This window comes from Rhineura floridana, chromosome 11 (assembly GCF_030035675.1).
Source record: "Rhineura floridana isolate rRhiFlo1 chromosome 11, rRhiFlo1.hap2, whole genome shotgun sequence".
In the NCBI taxonomy this organism is placed as follows: Eukaryota; Metazoa; Chordata; class Lepidosauria; order Squamata; family Rhineuridae; genus Rhineura; species Rhineura floridana.
The window spans coordinates 59,332,284-59,352,578 of record NC_084490.1 but is presented as its reverse complement, the minus strand read 5'-3'; the positions used below and the strand labels follow the sequence as shown (position 1 = coordinate 59,352,578).

Genomic DNA, 20,295 nt, shown 5'->3' with positions numbered 1-20,295 from the left:
TCCCCCTTCCTTCTTCCTCTTTCCCTGCCCACTCCAACCCTCCCTTCCTCCTCCCCCCCATGGTCACTTACACCTATCCTAAGCATGATTGCACAGGAGTAAATCCCACTGAACTCAATAAGCATGATCAAACCTGTCTTCCTGCCTTCCTCCTCCCCTCCCCCGACGCCTCCTCCCATCCCCACCTCCCCTGTGCCCTTCTTCCCCTCCTCCCTCCTCTTCCCCTACCCCTGTCCTTCTGCCTCCCTTCCCCATTCACCCATGGTCAGTTTCATCTATTCTAAGCATGATTGCAGGGGAGTAAATCCCATTAAACTCAATAAGCATACAAATGATCAGCCCATTCTCAGCAAACTTGCACAGGATTCCATTTCTTACCTCCCAGATTAAAAAGCAGAGAAATTTGCTAATAGTCAAAAAACCTTGTGGTTTAAGAACATACCTATAGCCCACAGTTTTTAAAGTTTGATAGAAATAACTGTTGGCTATATGTACATTGTTAAACCACAAGGGTTCCCCCCCCCCATTAGTGAATTAATATACGGTATGACCTAAAGGAAAATTTTGTGTTAAAAACCTAATGTCAGTGGTATCTTACTACCCCCCCTTAAGATGACTGCAATTTAGCTCATCATTTCTCCTGGCAGTGTGGAACATAGCATGCACTTTTTAAACCATATTTTTGGGTTGTTCCCGATATGCTGGGAAATACTTATTGCCCTGATTGAGAAAGTCACAGGATATGTATTACCAAGGTAATTTTACTGTGTTATTTGAAACGTATGGTGTTGGAGATTGATGACACATTCTAAATTGTTTTTTTGACAGTGGCTCTGATATAAGTGTCACTTTACACTTTGGTGCATGAATATATGGCGCATTATGGGAGCCAGTGTGGTGTAGTGGTTAAGGGGTTGGACTACAACCTGGGAGACCAGGGTTCGAATCCCCACACAGCCATGAAGCTCACTGGGTGACCTTGGGCCAGTCACTGCCTCTCAGCCTCATGAAAACCCTATTCATAGGCTCACCATAAGTCGGAATCGACTTGAAGGCAGTTCACACACACATGGGATAGAGTCTAAATTGTCTTCTTAAAGAATTGTAATGAAAAATATGCAGAAAGATTAAAAAATGGATTTTGTTTGTTGCATTTTGGTACAATAGATATTAAGGTACAGTGCATCCGTTCATTTTTGTCTGTCATTGCATGTCAAATTTACAGTTAACTTTTCTGCTTAGTTATGATAAAATGTATAGAACAATTTGTGTGTTTCCTATTTATGTATTTGTGAATTACTTCAGATGTTTTATATGATATTGCAGTAAATAAAGTATGTCTAAATATGGTATTTGTATTATGATTTATGTATTTGTCATCTACTTCAGGTATTTTATTTTGTATCGCACTTTAATATTTTGTGGGGGGGACAATTTTAAATATGAATTAAAAGGAGAAGAAAATTACATTGAAGTTCCAAGTAAACAAAGTAGAGAGCGCTGCCCCCACTTCTCCGATGGGAAATAGGCCAAGGCCTTACCATATATAACCGTGTTCCACAGGCCCTGTAAATTCAGCTGTCTCTGTAAGGCCAAGTTAGTTTCTGTTGTTAGCACAAATGAAAGCAGCAAATGTTAGTTGTCAAATGCTGGTGTCTATTTTGTGGGAACAAGGAATGTGTGATAGCAACAAGCCAAGTTCACGAAGGAGAAAAATGAAGTGGGGAAAAGTATGTTAGAGTTCTAAATAAGGTCAGAGAGAGAGAGTTGCATGTAGTTATTCTTTGTTCAGTGGGGGAAAAGGGAAGCTTTTTGAGGCCTTGCCTACTACTTTGGGATGTAAAGTTTTACTGTAAACTTAAATATTTTGGATGGCTATTTCACTATTACTTGAGGCTTACGGTTCTGAATAACGGCTTTGCTATGCCAGAAACCCTGTACGTAACTTTGGATAAGTCAATATTCTTTTATTTTATATTAATCAATGCAGAAGAATTATCCCCCTTCCCCAGCCACACACCATGTGTGTACTGACCTTAATTCACACTGATTAGAGCCAGCGAGGTGTAGTGGTTAAGGTGTTGGACTACGACCTGGGAGTCAGGGTTCGGATCCCCTCATAGCGATGAAGCTCGCTGGGCCAGTCACTGCCTCTCAGCCTCACGAAAACTCTATTCATAGCGTCGCCATAAGTCGGGATCGACTTAAAGGCAGTACATTTACATTTAGATTCTAAATTTTACAGATAAAACCAGGCATTGGAAAGGGTGAGAGAAAAAATACCCTTTTGCAGCACTTGATTGTACAGCAGGGATTCTGAAAGGGTGCTAAGGTATAACTAATATTCTGATTAGCAAGCTAGCTAAATGTGGACTGTATGGAACAACTACCAGGTGGATCCACTGTTGGCTACAGAATCATACTCAAGGAGTGCTTATAAATGATTCCTTCTCACACTGGGGGAGGTAATGAGCAGGGTATCGCAGGCTCTGTCCTGGGCCCAGTGCTCTTCAACATTTTTATTAATGACTTGGATGAGGAGGTGCAAGGAATGCTTATCAAATTTGCAGATGATACAAAATTGGGAGGGATAGCTAATACCTTGGAAGACAGAAACAAAATTCAAACAGGCTGGAACCAACAGAATGAAATTTAACAGGGATAAATGCAAAGTTCTACACCTAGGAAAAAGAAACCAAATGCACAGTTATAAGATGGGGGATAGTTGGCTCAGCAATGCTACATGCGAGAAGGATCTTGGGATTGTTGTTGATCACAAGCTGAATATGAGCCAACAGTGTGATGTGGCTGCAAAAAAGGCAAATGCTATTTTAGGCTGCATTAACAGAAGTATAGTTTCCAAACTGCATGAAGTATTAGTTCCCCTATATTTAGCACTGGTTAGACCTCATCTTGTGTGCTGAGTCCAGTTCTGGACATTACTATTTAAGAAGGATGCAGACAAACGGGAACATATTCAGAGAAGGACAACAAGGATGATCAGGGGGCTGGAAACAAAGCCCTATGAAGAGAGACTGAAAGATCTGCGCATGTTTAGCCTTGAGAAGAGGAGACTGAGGGGAGATATGATAGCACTCTTCAAATACTTGAAAGGTTGCCACACAGAGGAGGGCTAGGATCTCTTCTCGTTCATCCCAGAGTGCAGGACATGGAATAATGGGCTCAAGTTACAGGAAGCCAGATTTGAACTAAACATCAGGAAAAACATCCTAACTGTTAAGAGCGGTACAACAGTGGAACCAATGATCTAGGGAGGTTGGGGACTCTCCAACACTGGAGGCATTCAAGAGGCAGCTGGACAGCCACCTGTCGGGTATGCTTTAATTTAGATTCCTGCATTGAGCAGGGGGTTGGACTCGATGGCCGTACAGGTCCCTTCCAACTCTACAATTCTAAGATTCTGTGATTCTAATCTGCGTTAAGCCATTTTGAACATGTACCTTTAGGACAAACTAGATGTGACGGAGCAGCCACATTGGCTTGTTCGCATGTGCTTCTCATATAAAGCGAGGAGCAGAGCGTTTGCAGGAAGTAAGGACAGCTAGTCCTTTTGCCTCAGTTCATTCTGTTGCTTTAAAAACATTTCTCCTCACCCATCCCCAATCACTTTCACTATTGGAGCCAGGCCAGCTGAAAATTGTATTTTATGTATTTTAATTGTATTTTATGTATTTTAATTTATTTTAATGTTTTTGTGATTTTATTGTTTACAATTTTATTATGTACATGTTTGATTTTATTTTTGTAAGCCTCCCTGAGTGCCCTATTATAGGGTAGAAGGGCGGGATAGAAATATTTTAAATAAATAAATAAATAAATGTGCCTTGAATCTTAGAGTGTGGGGATGTGAGGTCCTTCACAGTCTTGTCAGTGCTAATCCATAAACCAAAAAATTAGTGCGGTTTTGAAAGGTGCGGCCTGCTGTCTTGATTTACAATGTATTTGGTATCTGCACATAGATGAAAACCTGTTCCTTGATTAAGTGTCAAAATGCATAGAGAACAGTCAGTCAAACCAATTCCCAAAATATATAGCAGATGCTAATGAGAAAAAATGAAGAAGAGAAAGTAAGGGAGCAGAAGGATACAGTCCCAGCTCTTACAGTGCAGGCTCAAGCACCCACACCTAGGGCCTAGGCAGAGCTTGGAAAAGTTACTTTTTTGAACTACGACTCCCATCAGCCCCAGCCAGCATGGCCACTGGATTGGGTTGATGGGAGTTGTAGTTCAAAAAAGTAACTTTTCTAGGATTAGTGTCAAGCTGCAACATCAGCTGCTGCCTGGTGTTCAAAGGAAGGAGGACTCAGAATGCTCCTTCAGTGAAACCACTTCTCAGCCTGGCTTTGTCCCTCCTGGGACTGCGGGCTTATTAAACCTGTAGCTGGGAAATGATGGAGACAGCAGTTGACAGAGTGGTTTGCTTCCACCTCTTTCTGTCTTCTTCCCATTCCCAGTACACAGATTTATTGCATGTGCTATAACATCTGAACAGGGCGTATATAGCACTTAAGTGAGTGGAGGGGTCTTGTATAATCTGTATTGTGGTTTGCATCTTGCTCAGCTACGCTGTAGTCAGGTAATTAATGTGCATCCCAAGTGTTAGCAATCTGCCCTTCTTATATGTGTTTAGAGAAGTCGTTTGTCCCAAGTGCCCTTTCTAAATTCTTCCTAGTTCTCCTTTGCACAATATGAGGCCAGGGAGATACAACCCCGTGCTGTGCAACTTGTCATCTGAGTAATGGCCTCCTTGGAAAGGGTTTTTATACTGCTTTGGGTGTGCTGTGATTGGCTGCAGAGTCTGAATCCAGTGGGCCATCATGGCAGGATGTGGGAGTGGAGCAGTGGTTTTTGTTTGGTTTTTTTAGCTCTCTATTGAATTCAGTGGAATGTTGTTTTATTGCATTTACTTTGTTATAAGTTCTTTTCCTAAGTATTCCTAAGTATAAATAAAAGAATCAGCCAAAGCGGGGGAAAACAAACACTCTTGATCGTGGCTGTCGGCTGGATTAGTAACAGCAGTATCAGATCCTGGAGTGCTCACTGCTTGGCAGCAGGCCAGTGTCTTGACATGGAGTGCGATCCCATTAAGAAAAGGCATCTCTCTCCTATCCAGATCTATCTACTCACCCACCGTTAGCACTTCCATTTTCCTGGATTAAGTTTAAATTTATCCAGTCCATTATTGACCTCAAGGAGTCATTAAGAGAGGTCTCTGTTTTACTTGACACAAAGAGAGAGAAGAAATATAACCACGGATGATTCACCCAGTGAGTTCAGGAAGATGTTAAAGAACATGAGAGACAAGATGGAACTCTCTAGAACAGCACAGGACAATCCCCAGAGGGTAGAGCAGTAGTTTCGCCCAGTATTGAAAGCCACCTAGAGATCCAGAATAATTTTTATTTATTTATTTATTTATTGTTTGATTTATATCCCTCCCTTTCTCCCAGCAGGAACCCAGGGCGGCAAATAATCAACCCTATCACACTATGCCTGCCAGTACAAGTAGTCTATCAGAATGACTAAGGCAGATTCTGTTGTAAATCCTGGCCAGAAGCCAGAATTGAAATAAATCTAGACAATTCATTTCAACCAGAAGCATTTGGAGCTGATTTGTCACTTCTTGCTTGAACAGCTTGGCCAGGAATGATTAATTAAAGGCTGGCCTATAGTTCCCTATTATCATGGAGATGACAGAAGTCTTCTTTAATAATGGTCAAGACTGCATCTTGAAGGACAGCTGGTCTTTCATAATGCAATGCATTAAAGATAGTCGAGTTAGAATTTGACTGACTTCCTTGGGAATTCTTTACAACCCAAAATGAACAGGGTCAAGCAGACATGTCAGAAAATCTGTAACTTTAATATGTCTGTAGAAAAGGAATGTTGGCAACTTGCCATGACAGTGTGCTGTTGAGGTGAGAAATGCTGTGTGTTCCGAAATTCCCTCATCTACACAATTGGTACAGATGCCCAAACTCTTACAGGTTCTAATATATCTTGGTCTTCTAGGGATATGATTACCTTTTACTTTTATGGTTTGGATCCAAACTAGAGTAGCTGAAGTTGGGACCCACACTGAAATCAATGTCTTTATGTAACTCCCATTGATTTCAATGATTGATAAAGTAATTTAATCTGCACCCAACGCTATATAATCTTGTTATCACTGAAAAGAGTTAAACTGAGGGAGGAACAAGAGTGGAAGCGTTGGGAGAAAATGTCCCCAAAGCAGCCATTTATGTTTAATAAAGATACATTTCCCAGTGGCAGAAAATGATTTTTTCCCCATTTATTTTTCTTCCAGGCTTATATTTGGCACTCTTTACCCTGCGTATTACTCTTACAAAGCTGTAAAATCAAAGGATATTAAAGAATATGTAAGTAGCACTTCTGGGATTATCCTGTGGCAGCAGCCATAGGATCATTAAAGGTAAACCTAGGTTTCTGTTTGCAAAATGCCTTCTGATGGTTTTGACTCAGCTCTTTAGACAGAATGAAGAACATGCTTTCGAGTTTCAGGTGTGATTTTTCTGCATTCTTATTTTGTGCCAAACAATCAGTATATATCTTCCACCATCTTGCTGTACCTGAGAAAAGAACTTTTTTTTTTTTAATGTATTAGCTAACCTGGAAAAGATTGAAAAACATGTATGCTATGTATACAGTAAAAGTGGGCAATGCTTTCAAACAGTTGGAAGGCTAGATGTTGTAGTTCTAACATAAAATCCCATTTTTTCAAATAGCGGAAAGCCTGGATGGCATACATCTTCCTTATATTCTTAAACTCCTTTCTTGAAAAATGAAATTCTGAATCCCCCAAAGTTGATTACAATAAGATTTTCATGGTGGTATAGGTCATTTTTGGGGTGAATTAGACATTAACACCATTGTTGAACACAATATGGATAGCCATTTTGTCATTACTTTTAAAAAATCCTTAGTCAGCACAGAGTTCATGAACAGTTATTGCCTGTTAATGTTAATAAAATTATTTATGAGCATAGCGTTTCCCAGCACTTAACTGTATATCATGGTATACGGTTAGGGTGGTTCAGTAAACTGTTCCCCTTCAGATATTGGGAACTAGGCATTAAATAGCTAATTCTATAGTAACCAGAACATTGGGGGACATTACATAAATGTTTATGAGCGCTGGGTGTCTTCTGAGTCAGAGCAGATCAAAATGTGATCCTGAAGAAAGTATACGAAATAGACATAGAGGAAGTCACTGAAATCCTGATATTGGTATTTACAAGGCAATGCTAGATTGTTGCTGAATAGCCAAGTTGAAATGAATGATAGCAAATATTTCCAGTTGTGTACAAGAGGGGATCATAGGATTATAACGCAATACAAAGGTATATAAATAGTTGGAGTTACGTAATATAAGGACATCTCTTTGAACATTTGCATAGCTAAGTCATTGGAGAGGTGTGGGGTTAATTAGGATTATAAGAGCCATTTCGGCATAAGAGTGGACAGAGAATATTCAGTATCACACACATGATCGCTTGTCCACAGAGAATATTCAGAATTGCATATGTGGCACAGACCAGTGCCTTACACTGTGAGTACCTCTTTTGGGGATGAGAGTTGTGTATAGTTTTCTCCACTTTGAAGGCATAACTTGTGCTGTGTAAAGGTCCTTGCATGCACATGGAGATAACTCCTGGTACACTCTTCCCCTCCCAGGGATAAATCAAAAGATAATTTAATACTCTTGTACAACACTTGAATTATGAGAATGGCCAGGAATGTCTCCACTTAGTGACCCACTTGAATTAATGTGTTTGGTATGTAGGTGCTGCATACAGTCTTTAGGTACTTTATGAAAATTGTTATAGGCTGAAAATGAAAAATTCAGTGTTTAATTTTAAACAGCATCAACAAACAATTAAGCTTAATAATATATTACAAAAATAAAAATTGATTTGCACAAATGAACTAGAATTGAAATTTGAAGAGTGATATGAATTTGACTCCTCCTCCTAATGAACATTCAAATTTGATCTATAAATCTAAAAGCCCTGTTCAGTGCAATTTGAAAATGGGTTCAGAGTTACTATTGCAACCATTTCATTCCCTATTAGAGTTTTATGAGTTATAGTGGCACAAGCCACTCTTTATCGGTTATCCCTAAGCAGAGACATTTTGGTGTCCAAGGCAGAAAATCCAACTGCGCCCAAATTTGGCAGTTAAAAAAAAAGTAACAAAAACAATACTGGTGTGCCAAAATCTGTTGCCTAAGGCAGGCCAACATTTCCTTGCCTCACAGCAGGACCACTTCTGGGCCTGAGGGAACGGAGTATGGAGGAGAGAAGTAATAGCCATAATAGTTAGGAAGTGGCAAATGAACATTTGCTTATAACCATGTTATGCTTTCTTCCTAGGTAAAATGGATGATGTATTGGATCATATTTGCACTCTTCACAACAGCAGAGACATTCACAGACATTTTTCTTTGCTGGTTAGTATCCTGCTGAGATGCTTCTTTCCTTCCCTCAAAAACAAATATGAGGAAATGTAAATGTTTTTTAAAGGAGCAAAAGCATATGATAATATTAGGAGAAGCTCGATAATGCCAGGTGCATCAGATCGTTATCCTTTGTCAGAAATGCTACATTTGAGTGGTACAGAAAGGGTTAGGAGAGGTGGTAAAATGCCAATGGGATGGAAAACACTGTGCAAGGAAATGGCTGCAAAGAGTTTAATGTGAGGGGGTCTGCTTCAGTGAATGGAAAACTGCAAATCTAGCCACCACATTTGGCTTTTAGTATGGTGCTAAAGAGCCCCCAACAAGGTGGATTGTGGATAATTCATAGGAAAGGAAAGACTGGCTCAAGATATTTTGAAGGTAAGGTAAAAATGTCTCACCCCAAGTGTTGGGACAGCATAACATTTGTCTACATCTGAGTCTTCATCTAGTTCCAAGGAGAAACACTGAATGAATCTCTGGCACAGGCCATGAGAAACAGGAATGGAGTGGAGAGGATGCAAAACACACACAGAAGAGAACTGCACACTTTCTCTCCTCCCTATCACAATGCACAGGGTATCAAACTCACCAGCATTGCCCAAGGATGGTCCACTGCTGTGTCCAACCATCCCTCATGGCAAGAGCCCTGCTGCTGTCAGCACAGCATTGACTGTGAGTAGAGCAAACAACCCATGCCAACTTGTGAGAAGGACTTGCTGAACCAGCCCAAGCCCAGCTGCTGGGAAGGAGCAGCCCACCACCGACAGCCCTCTTGTCACCCCGGTTGTGGCTGGCATTGGCAGCCAGGCAGTGTGCTCTTTCCACAGCAACCTCTTGTTCATCTTCCTCTTCCTGCTCATTCCAAAGATCTCGCAGGTGGGTGGATGGGTAGTGGGCTAGCAGTGACTAGGGAAGTTGGAAAGGAGACCAAAGAAAGAATAAGGGAGGTGGGTCCCAGCAACTGTTCAGACTGGCCCTGTGCAGTGACCAGAGCTCCCCCTCCTGACATAGCTGCACTTCACTGGTCTGTGCTATCTTGTGTGTGAGCTACAAACCAGCTATGGAGAGCCACCCTTGGATTTTCGAGCCCCAAACTTGTGGCCCTGGGAAAGACATAGATGGGTACAGTAGAAGAAGAGGAGCTGCTTGGTGGGAGGAAAGTGAGAGAAAGGTGGTAGAAGGGAAGGATAGAGATCTTGAAAAGAGAAACGGGGGAAACTCACATGCTTGGATAAGATATTTTGTTTTTTTGCCTCTGTGTGGTCTGTTTGCCATTACATGTTTGCCTGCATGTATTTATTTAGTCTGTTCTTCCATGTTCTGTGATTTTCCTATTGGGACAAATATTTGAGTTTATTGGTGTAGTGGCGGAAATAGCCTATGTATCAACTGCAAGCTGAACAAACTAGAGCTTCCTGTTTGTCTTTCATCTCAGGAGTGAGCTTGTGAGCTAGAGCAGGGGTGGCTAATCTTTGCCCCTCTAGATGCTGCTGGACTGCACCTCCCACCATACTGACCCTGACCATGGGCCATGCTGGCTGGGGCTGATGGGAGTTGGAGTCCAACAGTAGCTGGAAGGCCACATGTTAGCCATCCCTGGGCTTGAGAAGGAAGATACAGCCCAGTATAATCTGGCATGTTTGCCTTTCGGATTGTGCTGGGGTGCTTGGGCTATATGTGAGGATGCATGGAAATGATTGGTTTGCTTCTTGCCCTGCTAGACTTTCCTTTAAAAATAAAATCCCATAGGAACGTGGAATTGAACATTGTGGTCATTTTGAAACAACCTGAGTACATTAGCTTGTGCTGAACATTTATGCAAATTCTTAAGAACAATCAAATCTCAGAAATGACCAGTGTGGAACAGCAGTAAAGATGCAAATTCAGCTGTCACGGGCAGGAGTATTCCATCCTGTTTAGGAATTATTGAGCAGTGCTGACTTGTGAGCCTTCACATGACATCCGCAAATGGAAGGGAGAAAGGTGAGCTGCATATAGTTTGATTTGTTCATTTAATGGTTAGCAGGTAGAAGAGTTTGAACTCAGGCACATAAGGGTTACTTCCAGCCCTGATGTGCATAGAGATGCACACATCCAGTTACGCTGCCAGAAATGGAGAGGAGGCTGATTTTGATGGGCTAATGCCACTGACTTGTTATGTATCTCAATGTCTGGCAGGTCTAGAAAGGTAGTCGGGCACACACAGAGGAGAGCTATAATTGAGATTCGTTATGAGACACTGCAATTCCACCATCATGCAAGACTTGGTTACTAAGAATAAATGAGAAGGAAAGACTGGTGCTGTGAGGAACTTCAAGTTTCATTGTCATTTGAATGGAGATGGGGAACAATCTGAAAGGATGACTTAACTTTTGGGACCAGTTAAGAGATTCCTGAATTGATCTGATGGAGTTAAAAGCAAAAAACCTTTCAGCAAAGGCAAAAAGAGCAGGGAAGACATCTCTCAAACTGTCATGACTTTTTCAGGCCAAGGGCAACAGTGACCCATGGTCAGCCCTCTATCAACTGCATGTCAGGTGGGTGTGGCTGAAACCTAAAAGTGGATGAGGTAAAAATTGTGCTTCTCAGAACTGCCTTCCAAAAAGGGCTTTCCTATCAGGTATTCTACACTATTTTTTGTTATCCGTTATTAAATTCAGTTTTAAAAAGGACAATTTGTTGTTGTTGTCTTGGTGAGGCACAACTTGTGGGTTAGTCACCCCTGCTCAAAATGCTAGCACTTGGCCGCATAAAAAGAAGACTGTAATGCTATCCCTTGCAAAGGAACAGGAAAGCACTTCTTCACAAGTGTCAGCACAGCTATCCAAGAAACTCGTCAGCAGGTGATAGGCTGTGGGCACACTTGGTGCTTCAAAATCAGCCAGAATGGTTTTTCTGGCTGCTTTTTGAAGTGACTCTGCCCTCAGCTGGACGCATCTCCTTTCCCCACTGCTGACTTCAGATCTTTCAGGATTGCCCATGGCAAAGTGTTGGGCCAATCATTGTCTCTAAGCCTGCAGCCAAGCATTTCCATTGGCCACACCTGGAAGACAAACGGGTTGATCTATCAATCAGTTGTGAAATCTGGCTAAAACTGAATTTTAAAAAATGCACTTAAGCTGATCTGACCAGAGTTTAGGGTATAAAGGGGCAGAGATTAACTGGCATATACCCGTTTTCAGAAAAGAGAGGTGGAGATACACTGGAACTGACACAACTCTCTACCAAAAATCAAGCCCTCTGCCAGTTCCTGGCTCTTTCTCCTGATTTTCAAAGTGGAAGGGGGTTGGACCAAAATGCAGCTTGGTGTTCCAAGAATCAAGAAAGTAATTAGTTCCCCTCTATTTGGCACTTGTTAGACCTCATCTTGAATATTGCGTCCAGTTCTGGACACTGGATTTTGAGAAGGATGCAGACAAACTGGAACAGGTTCAGAGGAGGGCAACAAGGATGATCAAGGGACTGGAAGCTAAGCCCTATGAAGAGAGACTGAAAGAACTTGGCTTGTTTAGCCTTGAGAAGAGGAGACTGAGGGGAGATATGATAGCACTGTTCAAATACTTGAAAAGTTGCCACACAGAGGAGGGCCAGGATCTCTTCTTGATCATTCCAGAGTGCAGGACATGGAATAATGGGCTCAAGTTACAGGAAGCCAGGTGAACACCAGGAAAAACTTCCTAACTGTTAGAGCGGTACGGCAATGAAACCAATGACCTAGGGAGGTGGTGGGCTGTCCAACACTGGAGGCATTCAAGAGGCAGCTGGACAGGCACCTGTTGGGTATGCTTTAATTTGGATTCCTGTATTGAACAGAGGGCTGGACTTGGTGGCCTTATAGGTCCCTTCCAACTCTACTATTCTATGATTCTATAACCTCAATACTGTATTTCTAATTTGTACTTCTAATTTGGTGTACTTCTTGTTTGTGTATCTGATGTGCTAGATTTTCATCCTGGAGTAAACTTTAATTGCCAAGAGTGTTGATTCACACATGCAGAAGGAGGCCTATAGACCTCTTTCAGTGGTTAATATGTCCTTTTATTTTCCTGTAGGTTTCCATTTTATTATGAACTCAAAATAGCTTTTGTAGCATGGTTGTTGTCTCCCTACACAAAGGGCTCCAGCCTCCTATATAGGAAATTCGTACATCCAACACTGTCTTCGAAAGAAAAGGTAATTGCAACTGTTTCTCTCTACTTCAGATAAAGACGATTATTGATGAAAAATGATTTAGTCTGCAATCCTATACATACTTACCTTTGAATAAGTCCCATTGAACTCAGTTGGACTTGCTTCTGAGTAGACATGTCTAGGTCATGTGTTGTTTTCATATATTATTGAAATGTTTTGTTCCTATTTCATGATGTGATCCCCCCCCGTCAATTTTATTCATCTGTTTTGCATTTCTTTTCATTGCTCAGAGCTGCTAATTCAAAGCTACGTGTTTCCCATGAATTGCTATAAATATCATTACTGGAAAGACTGTACCTACTGAGATGATACTCAGTTTAATTTAGGAAATTATGGTCAAATGTACTTGGAATTATAGGAATGATGCACAGTTTCAGTTGGTCCCATAGCGTGGTTTCTAATAAAAATAAAGTATCCATTGATTGTTTTATTTATTTAATAAATTTGCTACCATTCAAAATTTAAAACCACATACAGTTTAAAACAACATAATTACAATCACTATAACAGCAGTAAAGTATTTTAAATCCTTCTGTATTGTTAATTATCACAGTATATCACAGCCAACTATAGCAGTATAAGAAAAAAAGAAGCTATCTCTGAATACCCTCACTAAAAGCAGTCCTGAAGAAAAACATTTTTAGAGCCTCCCTAATTAATACCGTGGGGAAGAATCGTACATCTCAGGGGAAGAAGTTGTACAACCGTGGGGTTACCACGGAAAAGACCCCATCCCTTGTATCCACCAGTCTGACCTCCCTTCCTGGCAGACAAACTAGCAGGGCCTTTGCAGATGATCTTAAATCTCTGGCAGGTTCATATCAGTGTAAGTAACTTGGTCCTAAACTGTTACTTTGAAGAACGCCCTATCATAGGATTAATTCCTTATTAAGTAATTAACAAAATAACAATCATCTTGCAGAATCACCAAGGGTCTGTCTTCTCCATCGTTTGATTTCCAGCTGCAGCAGCCAGATGCATCTGGAAGCTCACAAGCATAGCTAGGAAAATGATGGTTTCACCCTATTGTTTGTCACCAGAACAGGCTATTCAGAAAGAGCCTCGCTTGTTTTTTTTACAGGGAGGCTCCATTTAGCTATCATGGCTAACAGTTGTTGATGGACCTATCATCCTTGAACCTGTCTGATCCCATGCTGAGGAGTCAGTGGCCCTCCAGATATTACTGTTGGACTCCAAATCCCATCATCCCAGAACATTAGCCATGCTGGATGGATCTGATGGGACTTGTAGTCCAGCAACATCTAGAAGGACACAAGTTCCCTGTCCTTGGTCTAATCCTTTGTGAAAGCCATTGAAAGTAGTGTCTGTCACCAGTAAGCTAGTGTAAGCTCATAGTTCTCATAGTTTATTTAAATTGCAGGGCCAAAGGCCAACACAAAATTAATATATCATGTACAACAAACTTACCATGTTAAAATTTATAATTGAGTTTAAAATAAATTCTATCAAGGAAAATTTAAAACATCATAAGGCAATGAGAATCTATGCTGATTGTACAGCGTCTAAAATTTAAAACTAAGACAGACTTGAACGGCAGCTGTTATTAAGATTCAGAATAAAATTAGCTCGTAGTTTCAAAGCTGCTAACACAAACAGGGATACCTTATGTGTCACGTCCAAATTTGAATCAGACATTAAGGAAATTACTTTCCCCGCTTCTGTAAGAGATTCAGATTCATCTAAAAGCTTCTTGAGGAACTTAGTTCTGGGGTCCTGATAAATTGTGCAATGAAGCAGTATATGCTAGTATATGCTTACTAGTGTAAGCGGACATATTGCTTACTGGTATATACTTTTAGACCAGATAACATTGAGTTTTTGTCAACTGCACTGGCTTCCAGTTTGTTTCTGGGCACAATTCAAGTCGCTGGTTCTTACCTATCAAGCTTAAGTCTGGGATATCTGAAAGACCACCACATCATCTGTGAACCTATCCATAGACTGAGATCCTATGCAAAGGATCCTCTCTCATATGTTCCACTGGTAAAATGGGTTCCTTTGGTAGGAATGTGAGACAGGGCTTTTTTTGTGGCAGTAGGAGGTGAGACTAGCCCCATCCTTGATGGCATGTAGGCAGGCAGTGAAAACATTCTTATTCATTGTGGCTTTCAGTGGTTTTTAATATATGATTGAAGGTTTTTAACTGTTCTTTATTTCAAGGGTTTAATTTTAATTTTTGTCGTTCAAAGGTGTTTTGTTTGGTTTTTTTATGTAAACTACTTTAGGCCAAAAAGTAATATTAAAATGTTTGTATAAATAAATAAGCAAACATCTTGCAAGACTTGAGCCTCAGCTTGGTTTCCAGGGCAGGTGCCAAAGCCTCTTCCAGAAGATAGGCTGTAGATTGTTCTTCCTCAGACAAGAGGAAGCCTCAGGTAGTCTTGGGGGAATATGCGAAGCCCCAGAGGTCTCTTGATAACCTGTATCTGTATAGGTTATTGGCCTCAAGGTCAAACAGGGCAGACACATGATTTTTAAAAAAGTCACATTTAAGGTGTTTTGGGAGGAGTCTAATTTTTATAATATAGGGCATGTGAGTAAAAAGAACTGAGCTGTTTTTCCCATCTTACCGCTCCCATACTGTTTGGTATTATAAAAATACACACAGAAATAGGAACTAATTTGGTTGGTCCTATTTCTTAGCAGAGTTGTAAAATACAAGCAGTAGAATGAAAATATAACCAGCCCCACCTTTCTCTATATAAATAACAACAGACACAATCCTTTAGGTAAAAGAAAAGAATGTTTACTTACGACCTCATATGTTAGGAACATAGGCTCTAGCTTAGATGAAAGAAAAATAGTCTCAGTCCATCTTAGTCTTTGGTATGGATGCTCTCAGAGAGAGCATCTGTGCCATGCAGCCTCTCTCAATGGTGGATAGATCAGCAATGGAGAATATTCAAAAATCCCCCAGGACAAAGGAGGAGGAAGTCAGGTAACTAAACCCCACCCATTAGGAAGTTACATCATGGTAAACAGGTACATGGGATATTCCCCAAATATCCCTTAAAGTGACCATGCAATATTTGTTTACTCCAACACATACTCTGTTGCTTCAACAGTAGAATGTATGCGGCGAAGGTAGATTTAGCTCCCTTCATGTTCTGCACACCCTTTTGGTATAAAAATCCCCCCTACACACACACACTATATGTACTAATTGAGCAAACGCATGAACAAACAAGATGGCTGCCCTGGTTGCAACTAGTTTGACCCAGAATTGGCTCTGAAGTGTCTGAGGACAGAGTACACAGAATTACTTTGTAGGAGCTTGGGAATAAATTTCCTTTGGTGAAAGGCAAGTCAAAGAAAAGAGAATTTAAGGTGATTTAATCTCTTTTTTTCAGTGTGATTGCATTTTTATTTTGTTTGTTTGTTTGTTTTTCTTTCATGATAGGAAATAGATGACTGCCTAGTCCAAGCAAAAGATCGAAGCTATGATGCCCTGGTGCATTTTGGGAAGCGGGGGCTAAATGTTGCAGCCACAGCTGCAGTGATGGCAGCTTCCAAGGTAACCAGTGGGACAATGCAGGATATGGTGCTCGCATTAACATCACATTTGTGTGTTCATTGCTAGTGGCAATCAGTGTCCCAGACATAATGCTTGGGGCAGGATGTTCTGAATTTTTTCACCTTTTATGCAGAGTCCTCTTGTGATGAATAAATAGAGGAAAGCTGTAGAAATCTGAAAGTGCACAATCCTGTTGTGAGGAGACAAACACAAAACATCCAGGAGTCACATTCAAGGCTTCTGCTGACTGACTCTTTGAGATAACTGACAGCAAAATTTGGCTTGATGGTTTAAAAAGCACATACAAAGAATAACCTAAAAAGAACTGTACCATATTTAGGGATGGACTGGGCTGAGAAATTATAAAGAGATATTCTACAAAATGTCCCCAAATACAAAACCAATCAAGAAACTTTTTTTAGATACAGAAATAAATTATCTGTCCAACAGTATAGGAGTGTTAATTTATTTATACAATTGAGTTATTTCTTTAAAATGTATTTATTACAATTTATTTATTATTAATGACCTTAAAATTATTATAATTCAATATAATATATATTGTGATCATTAAAATGGTCACCGGCTGGCATAAGGAAAACTTTCCTTTGATAATGTGTCTGCTGTGTTATTTTGGCAAAGGGGCCTCACATCTCTCAGGAAGCATTACATTTAGCCTAAGATGCAGGGCTATTGCTAGTTAATACTGTCTATATAAAATAGGAAACAGAAGAGAGGCATTGTTGCATTGAATATGCATTCTAGGCACTGTAGCTTTCTTCATTTGATTTGTAGACTTGGGCAATGCAAAAAATTATTTAAATAATAATTTGTAAAAAATAGTCTAACGGGTGAAGTCAGAAAATGGACAGAGAAGAGTGATATGCAGTGTTGTTCAACCTTGGGTCTTAAGATGCTGCTGGACTACAACTGCCATCAGCCCCAGCCAGCTTAGTCAGTGGTTAGGGATGATGGGAGCTGTAGTCCAACAACATCTGGGGACCCCAGGCTGAAGGTCAAGGATATAAGAGTTCGTTATACAGCAGGGGTGGGGAGCCTTTTTTCCAGCCAGAGAGCTGCATTCCCTTCTGGGCAACCTTTCAGGGGCCTCATGCCAGAGGTGGGTGGAGCCAAAGACAAAAGTGAGCAGAGCAATGAATGTAAATTTTACCTTTGTACAATAGGCTAATTTCTACACACCTACATCACGCCCTCTCTGTCCTGCATCCAGGCAAGCATCAATTCCAGTCGGGTAAAAATACTCAAGGAGGGTGCAAAGCAGGGCTAGTGAAGGATGTAACCCGAGGACTGGGTGTGGCATGAGGAGAGTCTCGAGAGCCAAATAGAGAGGCCTGAAGGGCTGCATCCGGCCCCTGAGCCTGAAGTCCTTATCCTTGTTACAGATTTACCACCTGACACTATGGGTAGAGAGACACTTGTAATTTTGCTGGCTTCAGTGTGCCTCTACCTTTCTGAACTTGGGGACATAAGACACCAGACAGACTGTGTCCCCTTTTACTCCAAAACCTCAGATGTTGCCGCTCCAGCTCACTTTGCGTTAAAGTCAGCTTAACACAAACTTCAAAACTGATTGGCCATCAACCCCATTGCCACTCCAGGTGTGTCCAATGGAAACGCTTTGCTGTAGGCTCAGGCAGACCTAGTGATTGGCTCAACGCTTTGCTGTAGGCAGTCCTAATTAGCAATAGGAAAGGGAGATGTGTCCGGCTGTTGGCAGAGTCATGTCAAAACACAGCCAGAGAAAATGGTCTGGCTGCTTTTGAAGCAATTAGTTTGTCTGCAGCCTATGTTTAAGCTCTTTGTGATTCATTTTTATTATTATTATGAAGTAGAATAATGCTTTCCTACAGGTAAAGTGTGTGGAATTTTGGGCACTTCCAGGTTGTTATTTTATGGATGGGATCCAGTCACATAACAGCAAATTTAGGTTGCACAGTTAAAGTGGTTGTGGCCCTTTTGTGCAACTAACTTGCTCCCTTCCCAAAATTGGACTTTTTTGTGGTAATGAAAATTATGGAAAAGTGCACTGGAAATTGTGCATTGGCACAATAATAAATGCTTGATGTGACGTCATGTAACCTCCCTCCATATAAATTAGAATGACTTCTTAATAAATAGTAGACCCTACAAAATTAGTGTGTACAAAGTGCTTGAAGGTCCTTACTAGGGATGGGGTTCGCTGCTTAGTTCCGATCCGCTTGTATTCTGATAGTCTGTGGTTTGATCCCGATCCGCACTGTTTTAGTTCCCGCTTGCTTTGGCCCTTGCTGATTCTATCTGCTGTTTTTCTTGTTTTGGTTGCGAAAAAAATTGCATAATTTTAAGTGTAAATACTTATGTAAATGATCATGGTGCTCCACATGGTTTATTTTTTCCTATTTATCACACTTACATACTGTTATGAATGCATTAACTTTGAGGAAATTGTGAAGATAATTATGTAAAATTTGGAAAAAAATTGAGGGGGGGAAAAATTGTGTTGATTACAGCTGTGGCCTGCCGCAAAAAATCCATGCCAATTACAGCCACAGCCCTCTACAAGAAATTGGTGCCAGTCTGAAAAAATAGCAGACTGTCGAATTCAGTCAGAATCCGGTACTAAGTCAGATTTAGTGGATATTCTCCCTCATCCCTAGCCTTACACACTCTAGGTGGACACTGGATATATAGAGGTGGAGTTTACAAGATATTATGTTGTAATGTTTCTCTAAACATTCCAGTGGATTACAGATAGTATTAGGCTGTGACTTAAACAAACCAAGAAAATCCCAGTGCTGAACATCAATACTGCCACATGTGCAACAGAACCTGGAATGTCAGCAGTAAACCAAGGCTTGGACAGATGTCCTGCACGTCACACACAGTCCCTCAGCATCAAGGCCTGACTGTGACTTCATTTACACTTGCTGTGGAATATTCTCAAAATTTGCCTGGGTCATGCGTTGCCACAATGGGATCTCTTTTTCATTTGTTAGATCTCCCAGCAATTTCATTTTCTGTTGTATTTGGACCTGAAAGAAGGGCAGGTAACCCTGTCAATGTTTCTGTTAACTCCTAAACTAACCATCATGATTTAAAGCAAGATTAGCATGTTTGATAATGTAGCATTTAAAAAAAAGTTCTTGCCGTCACTATTGGAACTAACGGAGCACTGACACTGGTTTAGTTTGCATCTCATTTAGGGATGGGATTTGTTGGCTGGTGCCAGTTTGGAAGCATTCTGTCGACCAAACAGGCTGGCATTGATTTGAGTTTATTGTTTTATAAGTTTGCTGCTTTTTCCGATCTGTGTTTTTTTTGCTCGAAAAAAATATTGATATTAATGTCAATATTTTTAAAGGAAATATTGATATTTTGAAGTAAATATCAATATTTCCTTTAAAATATCAATATTGTAAGGAAATATTGATATTTTTAAAGTAAATATCAATATATTATTCTTAAATTTGATATTTTAGAGGTAGATTATTTTTTTAAAATTCTGTTTTCAAAATTAGTTGTGGAAATTCACAAATCTGTGAAAACTGTGAAAACTAAAATCTGGTCCTCAACAATTGAGAACAAACGAATTAATGAAAAATTTGGTACCAAATCCGAATTGGGTGGAATAATAGCACACCTCTAATCTCAATATAAATTCAGGTGAATGTCTTCTTAATGTTCTGAATCTGTGTAAACATATAATAATCAACATATAACACCAAACGTATAATAAACAAATCACTTAAGGTATGCTGTGTCTCTTTGTCTGTTTCCATAGGGTCAGGGAGCTCTATCAGAGAGGCTCCGGAGCTTCAGCATGCAAGATCTCACAACAATTAGAGGAGAGAGCAGCAGCACTATGACGCCACCTCCTCCAGCCCCATCAGTTTCTGTGCGAACAAGTAGCAAGCTGAGTCAGCCTAAGACATCCAAAAGTGCATCTGAAAGCACTGGACGCTCAGGTCAGTGTAAGAATCTTGAGGTGTTAATTTTTCCTCTTCACCAATTACCTAAAAAGGACAATGAATAAGCACAGAAACTGAACTGTAGAAGACATTACGATATGG

At 40.5% G+C, this 20,295-nt stretch overlaps 1 protein-coding gene across 9 annotated transcripts in view; it reads left to right on the top strand.

Annotated features, from left to right (window-relative positions):
- REEP1 (receptor accessory protein 1) overlaps positions 1-20,295 on the top strand; it is a 97,167-nt gene that overhangs the window by 36,436 nt on the left and 40,436 nt on the right. For 8 of the 9 annotated variants that reach the window (XR_009758381.1, XM_061589311.1, XM_061589308.1 and 5 more), the window contains exons 2-7: positions 6,328-6,400; positions 8,414-8,490; positions 12,552-12,672; positions 16,112-16,225; positions 19,222-19,272; positions 20,007-20,190. Coding sequence is in view for 8 of the 9 variants with exons in the window: in XM_061589311.1 (XP_061445295.1) it covers positions 6,328-6,400; positions 8,414-8,490; positions 12,552-12,672; positions 16,112-16,225; positions 19,222-19,272; positions 20,007-20,190 (620 nt within the window). In the remaining variant the exon portion in view is untranslated. The remainder of the gene's footprint in view (positions 1-6,327; positions 6,401-8,413; positions 8,491-12,551; positions 12,673-16,111; positions 16,226-19,221; positions 19,273-20,006; positions 20,191-20,295) is intronic. The other variant, XM_061589305.1, reaches the window with a different exon arrangement.